This window comes from Cuculus canorus, chromosome 9 (genome assembly GCF_017976375.1).
Source record: "Cuculus canorus isolate bCucCan1 chromosome 9, bCucCan1.pri, whole genome shotgun sequence".
Classification (NCBI taxonomy): Eukaryota; Metazoa; Chordata; class Aves; order Cuculiformes; family Cuculidae; genus Cuculus; species Cuculus canorus.
In genome coordinates, this window is record NC_071409.1 from 483,194 (window position 1) to 502,054 (window position 18,861).

The 18,861-nt window shown below is 42.3% G+C and overlaps 1 protein-coding gene across 10 annotated transcripts in view; it reads left to right on the plus strand.

The window, feature by feature from the left end:
* The window catches only part of LOC104068773 (glypican-5), a 501,941-nt gene that overhangs the window by 278,964 nt on the left and 204,116 nt on the right, over nucleotides 1-18,861 (plus strand). For 7 of the 10 annotated variants that reach the window (XR_008451209.1, XR_008451208.1, XM_054074212.1 and 4 more), the window contains one exon: nucleotides 9,426-9,576. The exons of 1 other annotated variant lie outside the window; for it this stretch is intronic. Coding sequence is in view for 6 of the 9 variants with exons in the window: in XM_054074212.1 (XP_053930187.1) it covers nucleotides 9,426-9,576 (151 nt within the window). In the remaining 3 variants the exon portion in view is untranslated. Of the gene's footprint in view, nucleotides 1-9,425; nucleotides 9,577-12,206; nucleotides 12,350-18,861 lie in introns of all 10 variants that reach the window. 2 more of the 10 variants (XR_008451207.1, XM_054074210.1) reach the window with 1 other exon arrangement.

Here is an 18,861-nt window from a genome sequence, read left to right on the forward strand (position 1 = left end):
TGGAATTTTTGTTTTTCTATGAAATAAGAGGCAAAGGAAAAACAAACAAAAGAAAATGCCTGGCAAAATTGAAGACGAATAAGTTAATTTTGCTTATTTATGCTCTAATATACGAGTGCTAGAAAAATGTGAAAAGAAACAGCAAAAGCAACAGCTAAATGCTTATAAAAAGGAGCTAAGAGCATATGTGGGGGAAATTAACCATGAATGTTATCTCAACAGAGAGGACCCACTTGGAATAAGCATATATAGGGCAGTTATATCTCAGATTTGTTACATTGTTATTATTCTGTGAAATGACAGAACATCTGCTTAGTCACAAGGCACCAGTAAAATGCAGCTTTATGCCTAAAGCAATATGTCAGTCCCTAACAAAAAATGTGTATAGTAGGCTTAAAACAAAGGCACGTTGTCTTTTCCAGTTGTAGTCATTTCTGACCTAATAACTACTTAGAAAGGATTTATTATTTTTATTTTTGAAAAAAAAACGAATGGAAGGATTGAGTCATGTGTGACTCCATTCAAGATAATGTTTCGTACATTATTTGTGCATAGGCTGGCAAAATGCTTTGTCTCTGCAAATCATATTTAAGCCACTAAAGTACTGTTTTAAAGGCAACTGCTTATAAGTACCTTGAAACGATCATGCTTAGCTTACAGATGCTAAAGGGAGTGTATAATCAGCCATTTTTAATCACTGTTAAAACACCAGCGCGTAAGATATGGGGTTTCATATGGCAAATAGACAGAAGTAAGATTTCACCTCAAAACTGTCTTTTCAGAGAGGAAAAGCATGAAATCCATCATATAGAAAACTAATCAACAAGTCCCTCAGGAAACAATTATTGTCTGGGATTTGTCTCTGAATATATCAAGCACACAATTTCTAAGTGGCTATTCAAAAAGTATATTCTTTTTGCTTTTCATTGTTGTATTCACTAACCTGAAAATCTTGAAACTGGTGCAAAATATAATTTAAAATCTATTTTCTGATTAAATTACTTTATTACCCTGCAGCTCAGAGTTGTCCTGTCAGATACATGTGCATGTCTCACCCCTCAGAAAACAGACTAATCAATGGAACGGATTGAAATTGGCACTTCTATCAAATAGATTTCATGGACCTGTACAGTTGTTATTTAACAACTGTGAAAGTATTCAATGGGAATGTGCCTTCTCGAGAAACCACGGGCGTACATCTATATTCTAACATATCTGTGCTCAGAGTAAGAGTTAGGGTTAGACTCATTGTAGAAAGCTTGAGAGTCAAAGCCTCTGAAGTCTGAAGGACTCTTCTACATGATCAGAAAAGAATCGCATATTAATCATCGAGTATTAATAGGGAAGAAAGACAGCAACTATTCTTATGACTTCTTTCTTCTCCATTAAACCCTGTGTCAGCAGAACCTTTTATTTCAATGTCACATAAGGTTAGTACCTTTGCTGGAATAAATAAAATGCATGAGAAAATCATCTTTATCTGACTGAATATTAATATGTGCTGTTTACCTTTCGACTGAATCAGATCACAGAATCACAGAATCACAAGGTTGGAAAGGACCCATTGGATCATCGAGTCCAACCATTCCTAACACTCCCTAAATCATGTCCCTCAGCACCTCATCCACCCGTTCCTTAAACACCTTCAGGGAAGGCGACTCGACCACCTCCCTGGACAGCTGTTCCAGTACCCAATGACTCTTACTGTAAAGAATTTTTTTCTGATATCCAACCTGAACCTCCCCTGACAGAGCTTCAGGCCATTCCCTCTTGTCCTGTCCCCTGTCACTTGGGAGAAGAGGCCAGCTCCCTCCTCTCCACAACCTCCTTTCAGGTAGTTGTAGAGAATAATAAGGTCTCCCCTCAACCTCCTCTTCTCCAGGCTAAACAACCCCAGCTCTCTCAGCTGCTCCTCGTAAGACTTGTTCTCCAGCCCCTTCACCAGCTTCGTTGCTCTTCTCTGGACACGCTCCAGAGCCTCAACATCCTTCTTGACCCCCAGGCCCTTCTCTTCCGTGCAGCTCTCCAGCCATTCTTCCCCCAGTCTGTATCGCTGCATAGGGTTGCTGTGCCCCAAGTGCAGGACCCAGCATTTGGCCTTGTTAAACCTCATCCCACTGGTCTCGGCCCAGCAGTCCAGCCTGTTCAGATCCCTTTGCAGAGCCTCCCTACCCTCCAGCAGATCCACACTTCCTCCCAGCTTAGTGTCATCTGCAAACTTGCTGAGGGTGCACTCAATGCCTTCATCCAGGTCATTGATAAAGACATTGAACAGAGCTGGACCCAGTACTGAGCCCTGAGGAACCCCACTTGTGACTGGCCTCCAGCTGGAGTTAACTCCATTGACCACCACTCTCTGGGCCCGGCCATCCAGTCAATTTTCAACCCAGGAGAGTGTACGCCTGTCCAGGCCAGAGGCTGACAGTTTCTGAAGCAGAATGCTGTGAGAAACTGTGTCAAAGGCTTTACTGAAGTCCAAGAAGACTACATCCACAGCCTTTCCCCCATCCAGTAATCGAGTGATTTTGTCATAGAAGGTGATCAGGTTAGTTTGGCAAGATCTGCCTTTTGTAAACCCATGTTGACTGGGCCTGATCACCTGGTTCTCTTGCATGTGCTTCATGATAGCACTCAAGATCACCAGTTCCATGACTTTCCCCGGCACTACAGGCCTGTAGTTCCCCGGATCCTCTCTGCAACCCTTCTTGTATATGGGCACAACATCATTCAGCCTCCAGTCTAGTGGAACTTCCCCAGTCAGCCAGGACCTCTGGAAGATGATGGAAAGGGGTTTGGAAAGGACATCTGCCAGCTCCTTCAATAGTCTTGGGTGGAAGATACTAAAGCTTTCCCACAGAAAGATTGCATAGTTTCTCAGAAGAACTTTACAGGTTTATGAACCTGATCCAAAGTCTGTTGCAGTTGGAAAAATTTGTGATTCAAGCTGGTTTTCAGTTGGGCTGCACAAATCTTATTGATCTATTTATATAATATTTTCATGAGTAAAAAAGATGTGGTTTAGATGTGCAAAAACTTGGAGACCTAATTTTAAAGCTATTAGGAGTCCAATATTTTCAGGAATTTTAAGCAGCAGGTATCTTCTGCTTTGTGAAGGCACAAGCTCCAGTACTCAGCCTGAAATCCTTTGCAATGGTTCATTGCCCTGAACCAAACCTTCAGTTCTCAGCATCAAGAAACTGCAGTCCGAGGCTGAGTTACCAGAGATGGCTGGGTGGCAATAGCAGGATGAGTATAATTCAACAAAATAAGGCTTGTTTAAAAGTAATTTTCAAGTAATAATATAAATTACATTACTGACTCCAGTCTTATACTCCACACATAAATAAGGGCAAGGGACTGTGACTCTCTACAGCCGTCTGTGGGGAAGATGAAAGTTATAGGGGTTGGTGGCAGCAGCACAGGGGTTTTTCACAGAATCACAGAATCACAAGGTTGGAAAGGACCCATTGGATCATCGAGTCCCTAAACCATGTCCCTAAGCACTTCATCCACCCGTTCCTTAAACACCTCCAGGGAAGGTGACTCGACCACCTCCCTGGGCAGCTGTTCCAGTACCCAATGACTCTTACTGTGAAGAATTTTTTTCTGATATCCAACCTGAACCTCCCCTGACGGAGCTTCAGGCCATTCCTTCTAGTCCTGTCCCCTGTCACTTGGGAGAAGAGGCCAGCTCCCTCCTCTCCACAACCTCCTTTCAGGTAGTTGTAGAGAGTAATAAGGTCTCCCCTCAGCCTCTTCTTCTCCAGGCTAAATTTTTGGCAGATTATGTCTGTTTCTAAAGAAACCTTGAACCTTCATATAATCTCCAGCTGCTGTTGGAAACCTCTCAGCCCACTACCCACAAAGCATGAAGGGCATTCCCTGTCCACACCTATCTTCTGGACCTAGCAGACCTTAATACAAAGTGAAGGTTAATGTCTTTCGTTATGGTCTTCTAAAGTTTCGTGATCCTAGTCCATACTGATGTTGTGTGTGCTATTTCAGTGCAGTAACAGGCCTTTGAGAAAGGTTTCTGTAATAAGATGAGATGGAGAAATGCTGGCATACACTTTGCTATAGCTCTGAAACAGGTATCTCACTAAAGACGTGGCCAAAGTACCCAGTCCCTGAAAATCTGGAAAAGAGAAGTGTGCTAGATCACAAGTCACTGTGCAGTGGTGAGATAGCTTCCTCAACAGGGCTGTACAGTGTGGGTGGACCTCCTGACTAATGTCACTACACTATTTCATCTCACTGAATAGGTTTATTTATAGATAGAACCATAGAATCACTAGGTTGGAAAAGATCTCTTCGATCATCGAGTCCAACCATTCCTATCAACCACTAAACCATGTCCCTGAGCACCTCATCCACCCATCTTTTAAATCCCTCCAGGGATGGTGACTCCACCCCCTCTCTGGGCAGCCTCTGCCAGGGCCCGATGACCCTTTCTGTGATAATTTTGTTTCTGATGTCCAGTCTGACCCTCCCCGGCAGAGCTTGAGGCCATTTCCCCTTGCCCTGTCCCCTGTCACTTGGGAGAAGAGCCCAGCTCCCTCCTCTCCACGACCTCCTTTCAGGTAGTTGTAGAGAGCAATAAGGTCTTCCCTCAGTCTCCTCTTCTCCAGGCTAAACAACCCCATGGCCCTCAGCCACTCCTCATAAGACTTGTTCTTCAGCCCCTTCCCCAGCTCTGTTGCTCTTTTCTGGACATGCTCCAGAGCCTCAACATCCGTCTTGTAGCGAGGGGCCCAGAACTGAACACAGTATTCGAGGTGCCGAGTGCCGAGTCCAGGGGCAGAATAACCTCCCTGGACCTGCTGGCCACACCATTTCTGATCCAAGCCAAGATGCCACTGGCCTTCTTGGCCACCTGGGCCACTGCTGGCTCATGTTCAGTCAGCTGTCAACCAACACCCCCAGGTCCTTCTCCTCTGTGCAGCTCTCCAGCCACTCTTCCCCCAGTCTGTTGCTGCACAGGGTTGTTGTGCCCCAAGTACAGGACCCGGCATTTGGCCTTGTTAAACCTCATGGTTAGTCTCAGCCCAGCAGTCCAGCCTGTTCAGGTCCCTTTGGAGCCTCCCTACCCTCCAGCAGATCGATACTTCCTCCCAGCTTAGTGTTGGCTGCAAATGTGCTAAGGGTGTTTTTATGACTTCATCCAGGTCATTGATAAAGACATTGAACAGGAATGGACCCAGCACTGAGCCCTGGGGGACACCATTTGTGACTGGCCTCCAGCTGGAATTAACTCCATTGACTACCACTCTTTGGGCTCCGCCATCCAACCAGTTTTCCACTCAGGAGAGGTGTGTCTGTTCAGGGCAGAGACAGACAGGGTCCTGGGCAGAATGCTGTGAGAGACTGTGTCAAGGGCTTTGCTGAAGCCTAAGAAGACTGCATCCACAGCCTTTCCCTTGTCCAGGATGTGGCCGTTCTGCTAACCCCCCTCCTCATCTCACCTAGAACTGAAAATTCTACCATCTCATGATCGCATTTCCCCAGGCGGCCTCCAACCATCACATCCCCCCACAAGGCCTTCTGTGTTCACAAACAGCAGGTCCAGGAGGGCACCTTCCCTTGTTGACTCCTTCACAAGTTATGTTAGGAAGTTGTCATCCACACATTCCAGGAACCTCCTAGACTACTTCCTCTCTGCTGTATTGTACCTCCAGCAGACATCTGGAAGATTAAAGTCTCCCACAAGGACAAGAGCTAGCGATCTTGAGACTTCTCGCAGTTGTTTATAGAAGAACTCCTCAGCTTCTTCTTCTTCTTCTTCTTCTTGGCTGGGATAAATCATTATCTCTGTGCAAAATTGGGTGCTGCTTCATTCTTCTAGGTGAATGTTAGCCACAGATAGAAAATTCTTTGCTGGAAAAGTCATCGGAAAAGGTTTGGAAAAGGCATACAGGGTGGAAAAGTTTTGGTAGGTTTTACCTGAGTTGATTCTGCCGTCTCCTGGGAGGCCAGGAAGGAGCTTGGTGCACCTTCATTTATATGGTCTGGAAATGCAGATCTGGGCTCCACCTGATCTCTTTTAATACTGAAGGTACTAAGAGCTCAGAAGTCTGTAAAATGCTGCAGTGCACCATGTTGAAAAGCTGCACTTGTTTCTTGTTCTTTGGCCAAGAATGTGGTGAATATTTGGTTCAAGTATTTATTTAATTTGAGCAGAGGTCAGAATGGAGCCGTGAGTGCTGAATAAAATAAAATTTTTGAAAAAGGAGGAGTACCTTAACAGGCAGTAAACGTTCCTATAAACTTTTGGCTGGCAAACAGTTGTTAAAAGCCCTTATTAAATTTTGTGTCCATTCTGTTCACTACTTAGCTGTTTCTTTACATTCTGAAGGATCATAACCAAGAATGAATGAGTATTCTCCTGACGGACACAATAAATCTGTGAAGGAACAGAGTTATCTTTCTCCCTCCTAGGTGGAGTTTCCCAGTTGTTCAACAAAACATTCTTGTGTATTGCCGTGAATCAGTCTTTACGCCTGCAAATAATGAGTCTCAACACTAAGCAACTTGTTTGTAAAAAACAATCATGGAGTAACAATTAGACAGTGTTCAGTGCACTTCCCCGCTGGAGTCCCTGTCCTCTCCTCCCACTTACTGGTCTTCCCACTGCAATGTGAAGTTATTTGTGTCTTCAGAATGAGCAAACAGATCTTTTCAGTGAAAGAGTGAAAAATTTCTTGAGTTCTGCCTTATAGAAGTTGGCACTTTTTGGATGATCTCTGGATCATCCAAATAGATAGAGATAAAACAGGATCTCTGCTGCACTGATGCAAGCATTTGTCAACACAGAGGGGAAGATGGCAACTCACAGTATCTACAGAAGAAGGAGACTATCGCATAAATCTTCACACTATGGAGAAATTGCTGCATCCTTCCAACCCAGTTAATACAGTTGTATTAGCCCTGTGCTCCAGTTCCTCCCTCAGCTCACAGCCCACTATCTTTTTAGTGTGAAAAGTGTTTGAATCTTCAAAGTAGCTACATTTCAAAATACATTTTGCTCAGTGCCAAGAATAATCACAGTCCTCTGGGATAAATGGATCTGCAATACTTTGGGGGAAGATGCTTATGATAAAGGTTGTTGGATAGATCCAGAATCTTACCAGCTTTGAGAAGCGTTAGAAAGTCTTTCCATTTGGTTAAAATATTTCCACATAACTAAGATAAGAGATCATGATACCACACAAGTAGAATTAACGTGGTCAAGGTCTTCATAACTCTGAAAAGGAAATACACAAGCTGCTGCCTTTCAGAACAATGTTCTTATGAGAGAATTGGGATTTTTCAGTCTGGAGAAGAGAGAGCTCCAGGGAAACCTTATAGCAACCTTATAGTACCTAAAAGGGGGCCTACGGGAAACCCGGGGAGGGGCATTTTACAAGGGCATGGAGTGATAGGATGACAAGTAATGGCTTTAACCTGAAAGAGAGTAGATTTAGATTAGATGTAAGTTCTTCACTATGAGGGTGGGGAGGCCTTGGCCCAAGTTGCCCAGAGAAGCGGTGGCTGCTTGGAACCCTGGAGGTGTTCAAGGCCAGGTTGGATGGGGCCTTGAGCAACCGGTTCCAGTGGGAGGTGTCCCTGCCCATGGCAGGGGGTGGAACTGGGTGGGCTTTAAGATCTCTTCCAAACCAAACCATTCTATGATTTAGTGATATGCTTTGTAGGTTGGCTTTCAGCTACTTGAAGAAAGTGATCAGAAATACTGGATAGGCTCTTTGCATCACTTAGAAACAAAACCAACACCACCGAATGTAATTTTTCAGCACGATTCAGAAATGAAGTTGATAGTCACTCACAAAATGGGGTGATAGGATTAGGGGAAGGGAAACTTCATAATAACTAGGGCAACTTAGCCAGGTTGTGAAAAAATCTGCTCTGAGTCAGGGTGTTACCCTATCGCTGGTCTGTCGGAGAAGCCAAGCTGTGAAGGCTTTTCTCTGCAGAAGCTGTCCCACCTTCTCTACTACCCTGAGGTATCCTTTGCAATAGCATCAATAAACACAAGATGTTGAGGAGGGTGGGCACCAAGGAACATGGAACGCGTTGGTTCCAAAACATTATATAAAAATTGGACAGTCGAACAGGAGAGGTGCCGTGTAGTTCAGCAGGTAGGTGCTCCTGTCAGGTGGGTGGAGGTGCAGCTTCAAGTTTCTCCTGAGTCATCCTTCCTTGATGAATGCCTTACAGCAGAATCTGTTAAGTCTAAGCCAGTAACTTTTTTTCTTCCCATACAGTGCTGCTTTTGTTGTTCCCTGGATAGGCTGTGTTTAGATTTACTGAAAATAAAATGGTATTTTTAATTTTTTGGAACTGCCAGTGAAGTCAAAAAACATTTCATACCACAGCACTAATAGTAGGCAACTGTTGTTCGTGGTGACGGAAGGGGAGAGAGTTATCTAAAGATCAGAAAGACGAGTCTAGGGAATAAATCATAGAATCACAGAATAGTTTGGGTTGGAAGGGACCTTAAAGATCATCCAGTTCCAAACGCTGTGCGATGGGCAGGGACACCTCCCACTGGATCAGGCTGCTCAAGGCCCATGCAACCTGGCCTTGAACACCTCCAGGGAGTGTCCACAACTTCCCTGGGCAACCTATTCCAGTGCCTCACCACTCTCATAGTGAAGAAATTCTTCCTTATGTCTAGTCCAAATCTGCCCCTCTCCAGTTTATACCCATTGCCCCTCATCCCATCACCACAAGCTTTTGTAAACAGTCCCTCCCCAGCTTTCTTGTAGCCCCTTCAGGTACTGGAAGGTCACTATACCTTGGAGATTTTCTCCAGGCTGAACAACCCCAATTCTCTCAGCCTGTCTAAATATGTTGTTATAGCAAATGTGACCTAGTATGATACGTTTAGATATATTTCTAAAAAGGCTTTCTTATTCCGTATTCAGTCCAAGAAATAGATTTCAGGTGAAATGTAATGAACATTTTGCAGTTGGTACCAGCATTTTGGTTGGTACATCACATCCAGGGGCCGTGGCTTCCAAGTGACCAAGCCCATAATGAAAAGTAACTGATATCCTTAATTCTTCAAGGCTGTCAAGTACATTGTGGTCTTCAGTTGTAAATAGCCCAACATAAGCATTCAGCTGGCAGATTGTACCATCATTAACCAGTGATTTCCAAAGTGTGGTTTGCGAGAGGAAAAGCTGCAGGACCAAATATGATGTTCACACTTTAAAGTCTGATAAATGTCCCTGGTCATCTGTGGTGGGGAAGATTTGATGGTATAGTCTGTTATTCCAAAATATTTCCATGTCACTGCCAAAATTGCCAACTTGAGGACCAGTTCTTGAAAGTCATTGAGAAAGTGCTTGTCCGTTTATAAACCCAGCTTGGTCACCAGAACTGTGTAAATATTCTGACCATTGTTGACTTCACTTCTTCCATTTTAGCTGGATGCTGAGAAGGCAAAATCAAAACTGGGAAGATGGGCTTCCCAAGATCTTGGCAGTGGGGGTGGAAGAAGTGAAGACGTGGAGTCAAGCGGGGATTGTGATGATGAGGATGGCTGTCAAGGATCCGGTGACAGGATTCACACAGCAGGTAAATACAGTTTCTATAGGCACATACAGAGCTTAGAAATTCATAAATGTCACAATTATGTGAACAGAGTTAAGATTTGCACTGCTTGAATTACTCTCAAAATTCTACTAAATTCAAAGGACTTGAATCTTCATCTGTGAAGAGCTGCAGTAAAAATAGTATGATACAGACAGTAACCCAATATAATTTAACACTTGGCGTTCCGATAAAAGACTTAAATTTAGAGTGAATAATATCTGCAATGAAATCTAGATCACAGAAATACTGGAAGAGCCTTCCTAGATATTATGGACTCTTCAAATAAATAGAAAATTCATGTGCTTATAGACTATGCTAAGTGTTAACATAAATATTTATTGGTTGCATACTGATACTGAAGAATGATCCGAACAGAGTTGGCTTCTGAAAGTATTTAATCCTAAGAAAAACCCACTTGAAATATTGGTTTTTTCCTAGTGGTGAGCTGCTGATGAAATAAAATTTCTTGATAGTCTTAGATATGCGTTCTACAATATTTATTCATGAAATTACTTGGTTATAATATCATCAAATGCAGAATCTAACAACTTCCACCAGAATACTGGCAATTGAATATGTAGTTAAGTCCTTACTGGAGCAAGTCAATAAGAAGTAAGGTGTTTCCTTCTGAGTACTTGATATTATTGGTTTATCATGTCTGGAAGCTCTGATTCATTTCAGTTTATCAAAATGTAACCACTTTACTTGCTAAAGCGTGTGTGTATGTAATTTGGTTTGGATGCGCTGGTATGTGAAATGCAGGTATAATAGTGTTGAGAAATAACAAGCACGTTAAGAAGCTTAACAAGCTGACTAGAACCCAGGAAAGTTTTAAACTGCTCTTTCATTCTGCTGAGATAAGCAAGTGCCTCTTCCTTGTCCCTTTACCATAAAGTGGAGTATGGGAAAAGATGTCCCATATTCAGATAAGACTTACACACAAGCTGTGATTAGTCTGTAACGAAGGCTTCAGTTGTTCATACTATGATTATTTGTTAAGGCAAACTGAGCTCAGACCTGTGCTTTGCAGCGTGTGCAAAAATGTTGGATTTCATTTGCAGTGCCAGGTCATAAATACCTGGCATTTAATTTGTGTTGACAGGATGTATGATTGAGGTACAGGAGGGGTCATCACAGAGGGACAATAATTTTTCAAATTAAGTAATTGCGACTAACAGATCAAGTAAAGATTTCCCCGATCTACTCACCAATGGTTTTGAACTTTGATACAATTTTTTAAAAAAACTACGTGCTTAACTTTTTTTTTTAATTGTTCATTGTATTATGTACATAAATAACAAGAAGACTGCTAGATGGTTTGAGCCCTGGGGATTTGTGGGGGTGAATGCGTTAGTACACTTTCCTCTCTGTGTGCTGCAATACCAACAAAAGCCAGGTGCCAACTCCTCTTCAGTAAACAATGAAACTATTAATACACTGTGTTGGGAGGATATGTATCCATGCTTACATGGACAATGGCAGAGTTCAGGTGTTCAAAAATAAAAACTTCAATTTCTGACTTACAGCTGGCCTTAATAACAGACTAATACTTAATGTCTGTTTTTTCCCTGTTTTTGTGATCTATTTAATTAAAATATTTTATGCCGATATCACCCCGGATTTAAAAGAATTATATGTATCTAACTAGCTTTTTCAGAATTTAGTTGGGTTTATATCCAATTAAAAAGCTAATTACAAGTCATTTTAGAAAATTTTCTTGATTCATAACAGTAAGAATAAGTATTTCATTGTGTGACAATAGTATCACTGTTTCATAATTAGCTATAAAATATTGTACTGTATATAAGCCACTAGCAGTAAATCTGTTTTGCATATCTTGATACAATTAAGAGACAAAATGGAGTAATCTCATTGTAGAGCTTCTTTCTTTAATAGAACGTTAAGGAAATAAAACAAACATCAGATTAGTTGAATTTCCTCTTGCTGCATGTCTTTAAGATGGCGTTTCTAATTGTAGAACCTGTGAATTTGTTATATTTCCTAAACTTAAAACCTGTTGTGTATGTCTGACCGTTGTTTTGTAAAATTGGGGTGTGACAATGTTGACTATTCCTTGCTTGCTTGGCATGCACAGTGAATTGAGACATGAATTGAAGCTAAAGCTAAATCCCAAATAGAACCCATATTTGAAGCTTAGTAAAGCCGTGGTAATATTCTCACTGACTGTGGCAGGTTTGGGTGAGACATAAACAATAGCTATAAAACGCCACCGATCTCATCAATGTGTGTTGGAGCAGCAGAACAAAAGGAATAAAAAAGGAATAACAGCCTTTCAAAACATAGACATTTTGGCAGAGCAGTCATGCTTTTAACAACAGGTCCATGGAAAAGAGAAGAAAGGATTTCAATGTCAACATCTAAAATGCTGAATTTAGATTGTAGTAAAAATGACTACATCTGTTATTTATTTGAAACCTTTATGAAAGTTATATTTGCAATTTGTGTGTTGAAAGACCTGCTTTGAGCATTGCAAAAGACCCAGATTGCTTTTCAATAGTTTCTGAAAACCTACTGAACTCTCATTCCTTTCCACCTCCTGGGGAAAAAAAAAATCGTTAGCAATAAATTGCTGGAGTTTCATCAATATCTAGGTTACCAGCTTCAAAGCATTGCTGTTCAGAACTGCTCACAGATCCCCCTGGACAGGGTGCAGTGCTACCTCCCCCGTGTGTTTTGCCAAACGGCGATCAGAGGGCCTGGCTCCTGGGTTTGGATTGCAGCGTGTACTGGGCAGGTAAGCACACGCGGGGTTCTGTGTTTGCCAGGTCCGTAGTAGTACATATCCTTTCCCCCAGTTTTCGGTTGGGGATTGCTGGCTGTCATCTTGCAGTGGAGAGCAAAACCCTGTCCTGTTGTTTGTCACCTTCTAGCCATGGAGAATCATTCCTGCATATCAGTTAATTTTTTTACTCTCTGTCTGCAGTTAAGACCAGTGGCTATCTATTATTTAGTGCTGGTGTTTTGTTTACTTTTGTTACAAATAAGTGTTTGCTTGCCAAATTAATTATCTAAAAAGATAACCACTTACTCCTTTAATCATAATGGGCTTAATAATCTGTTCTATATCATGTGTGTTTATCCAAGTGATTTCATACAAACATGATAAACAAATTCTCAGGAAACCAGCATTCTCTTAGAAAATTGTGTATGGTAGAAGATATTTTACAATGTCTCATTCTCCCAGGCCTTACCATTTAGTGCAAGTATCGCTTCTTGGGCAAAGCTGTGGAAATAGCACTGCTTCCCAAGCACACCGGTGTGCTGTTTGTTGCCAAGTACCAACTTTTTAATGACAATATCTGTCAATTGTGTTTGACCAAAGCTTCGTTAGGAGAGATTTAAGAAGAGAAAAGCAAGGCATATAAATCTTGAGCACCAGTGGGGAAATTGCTCTGTGATTTGCCCTGTTTCACTGGTGCAGGTTTGTAGGCAGAAGTGCAAAGCAGTATCTCTGTCTGACCTGTGCTTAGCTCTGTGTGATCACGTAAGATGGTTGGACGCAATGATCCCGTGGGTCCTTTCCAACCTGGTGATTCTATGATTCTATGAAGATAGCCTTACATGAACTTCCAACACTAAATGAGTCCACTGATGTTGGTGCATATTCTTAGACCCTTACTAGACCATGAAGGGCAGCGGCGCGGTGGGGAGTGGGTGGAAATAAGCAGGGATTGCTCAGCGTTTTGCAGGATTCAGCAACAGGAATGTTCACTAGGAGAGGGATTAACATCCTACTGTTCATGAAAAGACAATCATAGAATGGTTTGTGTTGGAAGGGAATTTAAAGATCATCCAGTTCCAACACCCTTATTGTGGGCAGTGATATCTCCCACTGGAACAGGTTGCTCAAAGCCTCATCCATCCTGGCCTTGAATACTTCCAGGAATGGGGCATCCATGACTGCTCTGTGCCAGGGCCTCCCTACCCTCACAGGAAAATACTTCTTAAAATCTCATCTAAATCTCCCGTCTTTCAGTTAAAACCGTTCCCCTTCATCCTGTCCCTGCACTCCCCAAGCTTTCCTGTAGACCCTTTGTGTACTGGAATGTTCCCCCAAGTGACAGAGGTCAGGACACTGGGGAATGACCTGAAGCTCCGCCAGGGGAAGTTCAGGCTGGATATCAGAAAAAAATTCTTCATGGAAAGAGTCATCGGGCACTGGAACAGCTGCCCAGGGAGGGGGTCGAGTCACCTTCCCTGGAGGTGTTTAAGGAATGGGTGGATGAAGTGCTGAGGGGCATGGTTTAAGGGGGTGTTAGGAATGGTTGGACTCAATGATCCAGTGGGTCCTTTCCAGCCTGGTGATTCTATGATTCTATGTTGCTGGAAGGTCTCCCCAGAGAACAGGAACAGATTCACGTTGTGTCCTGCCTCTCCTCTCTTCAAAGAAAAGGAAAAACGTTTCAGTCTGGTCAGTGAATAAGTGCTAAGGACGTTTCCCATTCCCAGCTGTTCTGCACAGCTGTATGCTGTGAGGAGGCCCCACCTGAGCACTGACAAGGAAGATTAGATCTCTGTTCAGGGAAATCATTAGGCAATTAGCCATTAAACAGTTCAGAGGGAATGTTTAGACTGCAGGCAGGGGCCTGGGTTTAGCGCAAGCCCAAAGTCACCTACAGACAGCTCTAGTCTTTTTGGCAGGTGTGGAGCATTACGTTGAAGGAAGCTTGTGCTGACCCTACCTCTTCGCAGGTCCATATGCACACCTGTCCGTGGATGGGAAGGACATGGGTATTCCTGGACTTGCTCACTAGCAGGTATCACTGTACTTTATAAGGACCTGTATGTTCTGCACAGACAGTGTAAGACAGAAATGAATTCAAGCTTCTTTCTAGAGAAGCCTGATACGATATTGTGCAAAGCCATGGGGAATACAGCTCGTGCCAGACTACCACTGTCTTCTTGCTGGTAAGGCAGACAAACAACACAGGTTAAGGAAAACATATCTTAGCCTACCCTTGAGCCTTCCTCTCCCAAACAGAATAGTCAAAGCCAACCTGTCTGGTGTACAGGAACTGCAGTCTTTGCACCAGATTCACCCCTCTGTGGGTGTGATCTGTATATGGGTCAAAACCCAAGCCCTCTGATGGGACATGTATTAACTCCACTCCTTCTGCCATGCCTTGAAACTTTAGAAATAGAGGCGTGGATTTTACCTTTTCCCCGTCTGGCTGCTCCACACAGAGATGCTTTGTCCCCATCCCAAAAGCAGTGGGTTTCCATGGAATAATTAATGCCTGAGTAGCACTGACCCTTATGCACAGCAGATTTTAAACAACGCTTTAAGATCGTATCTCTTGGTGCAGGCATTCAATAAACAAACGTGTCTTGCAACATCCCAGCCAGGCCTTGAATGTGACTGTGTCAGATGGGCTTTATTACTGTGATTTTTGCCAAATGCTTATCCAATCCCAGTAACAGTTTTCTTCTGTACTTCTTAATTCTTTCATTAAGCTCCCTTCCCTTAATAAGTATTTTCTGATTTCAGCCATCTCTCTCAGTCGAATATTCCACTTACTGTCACATTTCAGTACCTGAGGGGGAACCTATAAGAAGTTTACTTTGTTAGCACATTCAAGTGACACGATTTCAACCCTTGGCTTTCTTCTTGGCTGTTTAGATGCTCCACAGCTTCAGTGCATTTTTCTGTTCTGGAGAGAGTATCAGGAGATATTATCCTGGTTGTAGATTTCTTCTTCCTGGCATACAAGAAGGATTTTTTGCTTTTTGCCCCAGCATGCCTTTATAAGACAAGTAAATTTCCTTTTTTTCTTAATGTCTTCTGTCTGATCTGCATCTGCTCTCACTACAGAAAGTTAATGTATTTTTCTCACTGCTCGTGAATGTTTTCATTGTCATTTTTTTCTTTTTGAATATCAAGATTCTTTTATCCTTTATTATGTTATCATTCTCCTGTCTGTCTTTTCTAGGCATCAATGTTACTGTATGAGCTGTCACTTTAATCGTACTTCATTTCCATTCACCATGTTATAGGATGCACTTACACTTGTATTTATCCAAATATGTAGTTGTACAGCTGCTGATTTTGTAATTATTAGTACAAAACATCAATATTCCGAGATCATAGTAGTGACTATGCCACCAGTGACTTGCTGGCAGTCAGCCAAGCTCATCAGCTTCTTAATGCCACACATCTTCACTTGCCTCACAGATGATCCTAACTCACAGAAATATTGCATTTTCAGTGTCTTCTGTCTTCCTGCCCGGAGAAACCTCTCCATCATCCCTCATCCCCATCCCACTGTCTTGCATAGACATTTTTCTACATCCTTTGTTACACAAGACATTTTATCTTCAGCTCCATTTTTACAGAGCCTATAAATTCTTTTATTGCCTTAGTGTAAATGCCTCGTTCCATCCACAGAACAGCCTTGTAACAATTTAAGCCTTTATATAAGGTTGATTTTTAAGAAAACTGTGTGGTTTCAAAGCTTTATATTTGTCATTTGGGGTGGTAGATAGAGATGAGCTTCTGTCAACAGGAGCAAACCCTGATAGCACCTGTGGAAAGAAGTGGGTGGTAGTTCCACAGATGCAGAGGCTTTGGCCTCTGTTGTAGAGATACGGTTTCAGAAGAGACATGGAGCAAAGAAAACCAGAGAAACCTAGATAATCAGGATGAAAAGTACAGATTTTGATTAATGCTAATGGAACTTGATAGGATCTGATCCCAAGCGGAGTTGCTTTGGGCTCGTGATGTTATCACGCTGTTATCTCATGGGCACACTTTGCTAAGCGTTTGTCTGGAGGACAGTGACATTTTCTGCAGCCTCTGCTCTGTGCAAACAGGCTGAGAGACAGCTGCGAAGGGGATACCGGGAGAAAGCATTGTGGGGAGCGTGAAGAAAGAAAGAAGGAAGAAAGTTTCCCAATCTCTCTATCTCTGATTAAATCTATTTTTGTAATCTACTGGCACAGGGATAAGGTATTACATGTCATTTTAGTGCCCTTCATTACACAGTATAATTTTAAAAGAAATGTGTATGAGAAGAGTATATTCATTCCTAATCCTTCCTCAACCTCAGCATTTACGTGACAGTCGGAAGTGTAAAGGAAAGGAATTTAAGTTCCCTCAGATTTGCACTCCTAGAGCTGAGGTGAGCAAGTTCCCAGTACCACCAGCTCTCCTCTTTGGATCTATGCAGGTCAGGAGTGTTTGCCGAGTTGTATAAATGACTTTTTGCATGACCAGATAAACACATCCCCACAGGAATTTCTTCTAAAGCTAATCACAACACAGCTAGAGGAGCTATGGACTGAGTGCCAGCTCTGTGACTCTCTGAACAACTTTGGTAATGTCTTGGGTACTTTCAAAGAGGTAAAGGGGTAATCAGGGAAATGTAATTTTACCCTTTGCTAGAGAAATTTAAATTAAAGGACATTTTTGATCATTTTAGCACTGTTTAGACAGAATTAAAAGGCAAAAGCATTTTAGTTGCTTAGGGTATAAAGCCTTCTAAAGTGTTGTTCCATAAGGGGAAGGGAAATATTGGAGAGATCAAGATAAAGACATTTTGGGTTTAACTGTTTGCAGTAGTTCTGTGTAAGCAGTCATTAGAGACTGTGTTGTAGATCACTGAAGGGTAACATGCTTTCACCAACTTTCTATTAAAAATATTACCAGTAATCTGTGTCCTTTGAATGCACTTATTGCAGCAGAACAGTTGTTACTAACTTTGCCAGCAATATTTTATCTAGTTCCTTTCCACAGCAACTCGGTGAGTCCGTATATTTGAGATGTGCTTTGAAACCAGCCCTAAACTGAAAGGTCATTGATCTAATTTTCCAATGAATTCCCGATCACCAGTATTTCTAACATGTTGTAATAATAACAATCAATTGGTGATAATGATGAAAGTCACAAAGCTGAATGGCCTCAAACAGGAACAACACAGATCACAAAGAGCATGAATGAAAAGAGGCCACTTGTTATGTGATGGGTAAAGCTATGAGAAGGGCAAGCTTCAACAAAAAAAATGCCTTACTAAGCACGTGAAGCAGAAGATATTTCTTGCTTCAGGCCTGCAGATAGATAACTTTGACCCCCGACTCATAATACCTACTTCTGTAAAAGTCATTTGCAAGCACCAGGCTGGCACCCAGAGCTTAGAGGCCAAGCTAAATGGAGAGTAAAACTGATCCTCCACGAGTAACACTCATAAGTTGTGTGATTTAGATCCTTCTGACAAGAAATTCACTTGAGAGCTCTAATATCTCGGTTATGCCAAGTAGTGCTAGGATAAATGTGAAGGCTAAGGCAATTTGCCCCCCAAATGCCATAAAGCCGAAATTAATTAAGAGGAGTTAACAATGAAAGGCCCTTCAGATTAGTTCAAAGTAGATAACTCGTATAACTTAATGGAAGTTCAGTTTAAAACGCTAATGCTATTATGCTGTAAGTTATCGAAACAATCCTGCAAACCAAAGGAAAGCATTCACCTGCGAGTTAGTCTTGGTGCCACACCAGAGCACACATCCTGGTCACAAATGAGTGGTGGTGATGGCAGCGCCTGCTTCACGTGCTGAGCTGCACTGTGCATCACATCAGCAAACCCTTCCTCCACCCCTGGAGTGAGGAAGTGTAACAAATGCAGTGAATCGCTGTGCCTTCAAATCCAACAGTGATTCTATGATTTGCCATGCTGCTTTGGTTTAGGATTTTAGTAACACCCAGAGCTGTGAGAAGCAATGTGTTGGCACGTGGGGATATCTGGACAGGGGAGGGAACCGCATTTCTCCATGGAAGGAAGACAGTAAAAGCAAAATCAGGACCTTTTTTATTCCATAGGTAAATTATTCCAAGTTTATTAAGATTAAGTTATGAATTATTGCAACCTTAAACGCTCTAAGAAACCCTCTGTCATCTCTCATTGCGCCCGAGAAGTGGAAGGCAGATCGCATAAGCTGTTTGTCAGTGGGAATAGAACTGAAAGTCACTGACAAATACAAATCCAGTTTCTGTTTTCTCTCTGCTGCCGCCTTCCCTTGTTTCATGATTCATGAGGGAAGCCTAAGCAGTCGCTGTTCTTTTCAAGCAGGGAAAAGAATTGCTTTGGTTTGTTTTCCCTTCCTCCCTCTTTTGAACTGGTATTTCTGGTAGGTGTTTTATCTTTGAGAAAATACCTTGAGAAAATTTTGAGAAAATACCTTGAGTACACCAGGTATGCATTTTGAGGTTTTCTGTTCCTTGTTTGTCCATTTTAAGGTCTAATAATACTCCTTAAA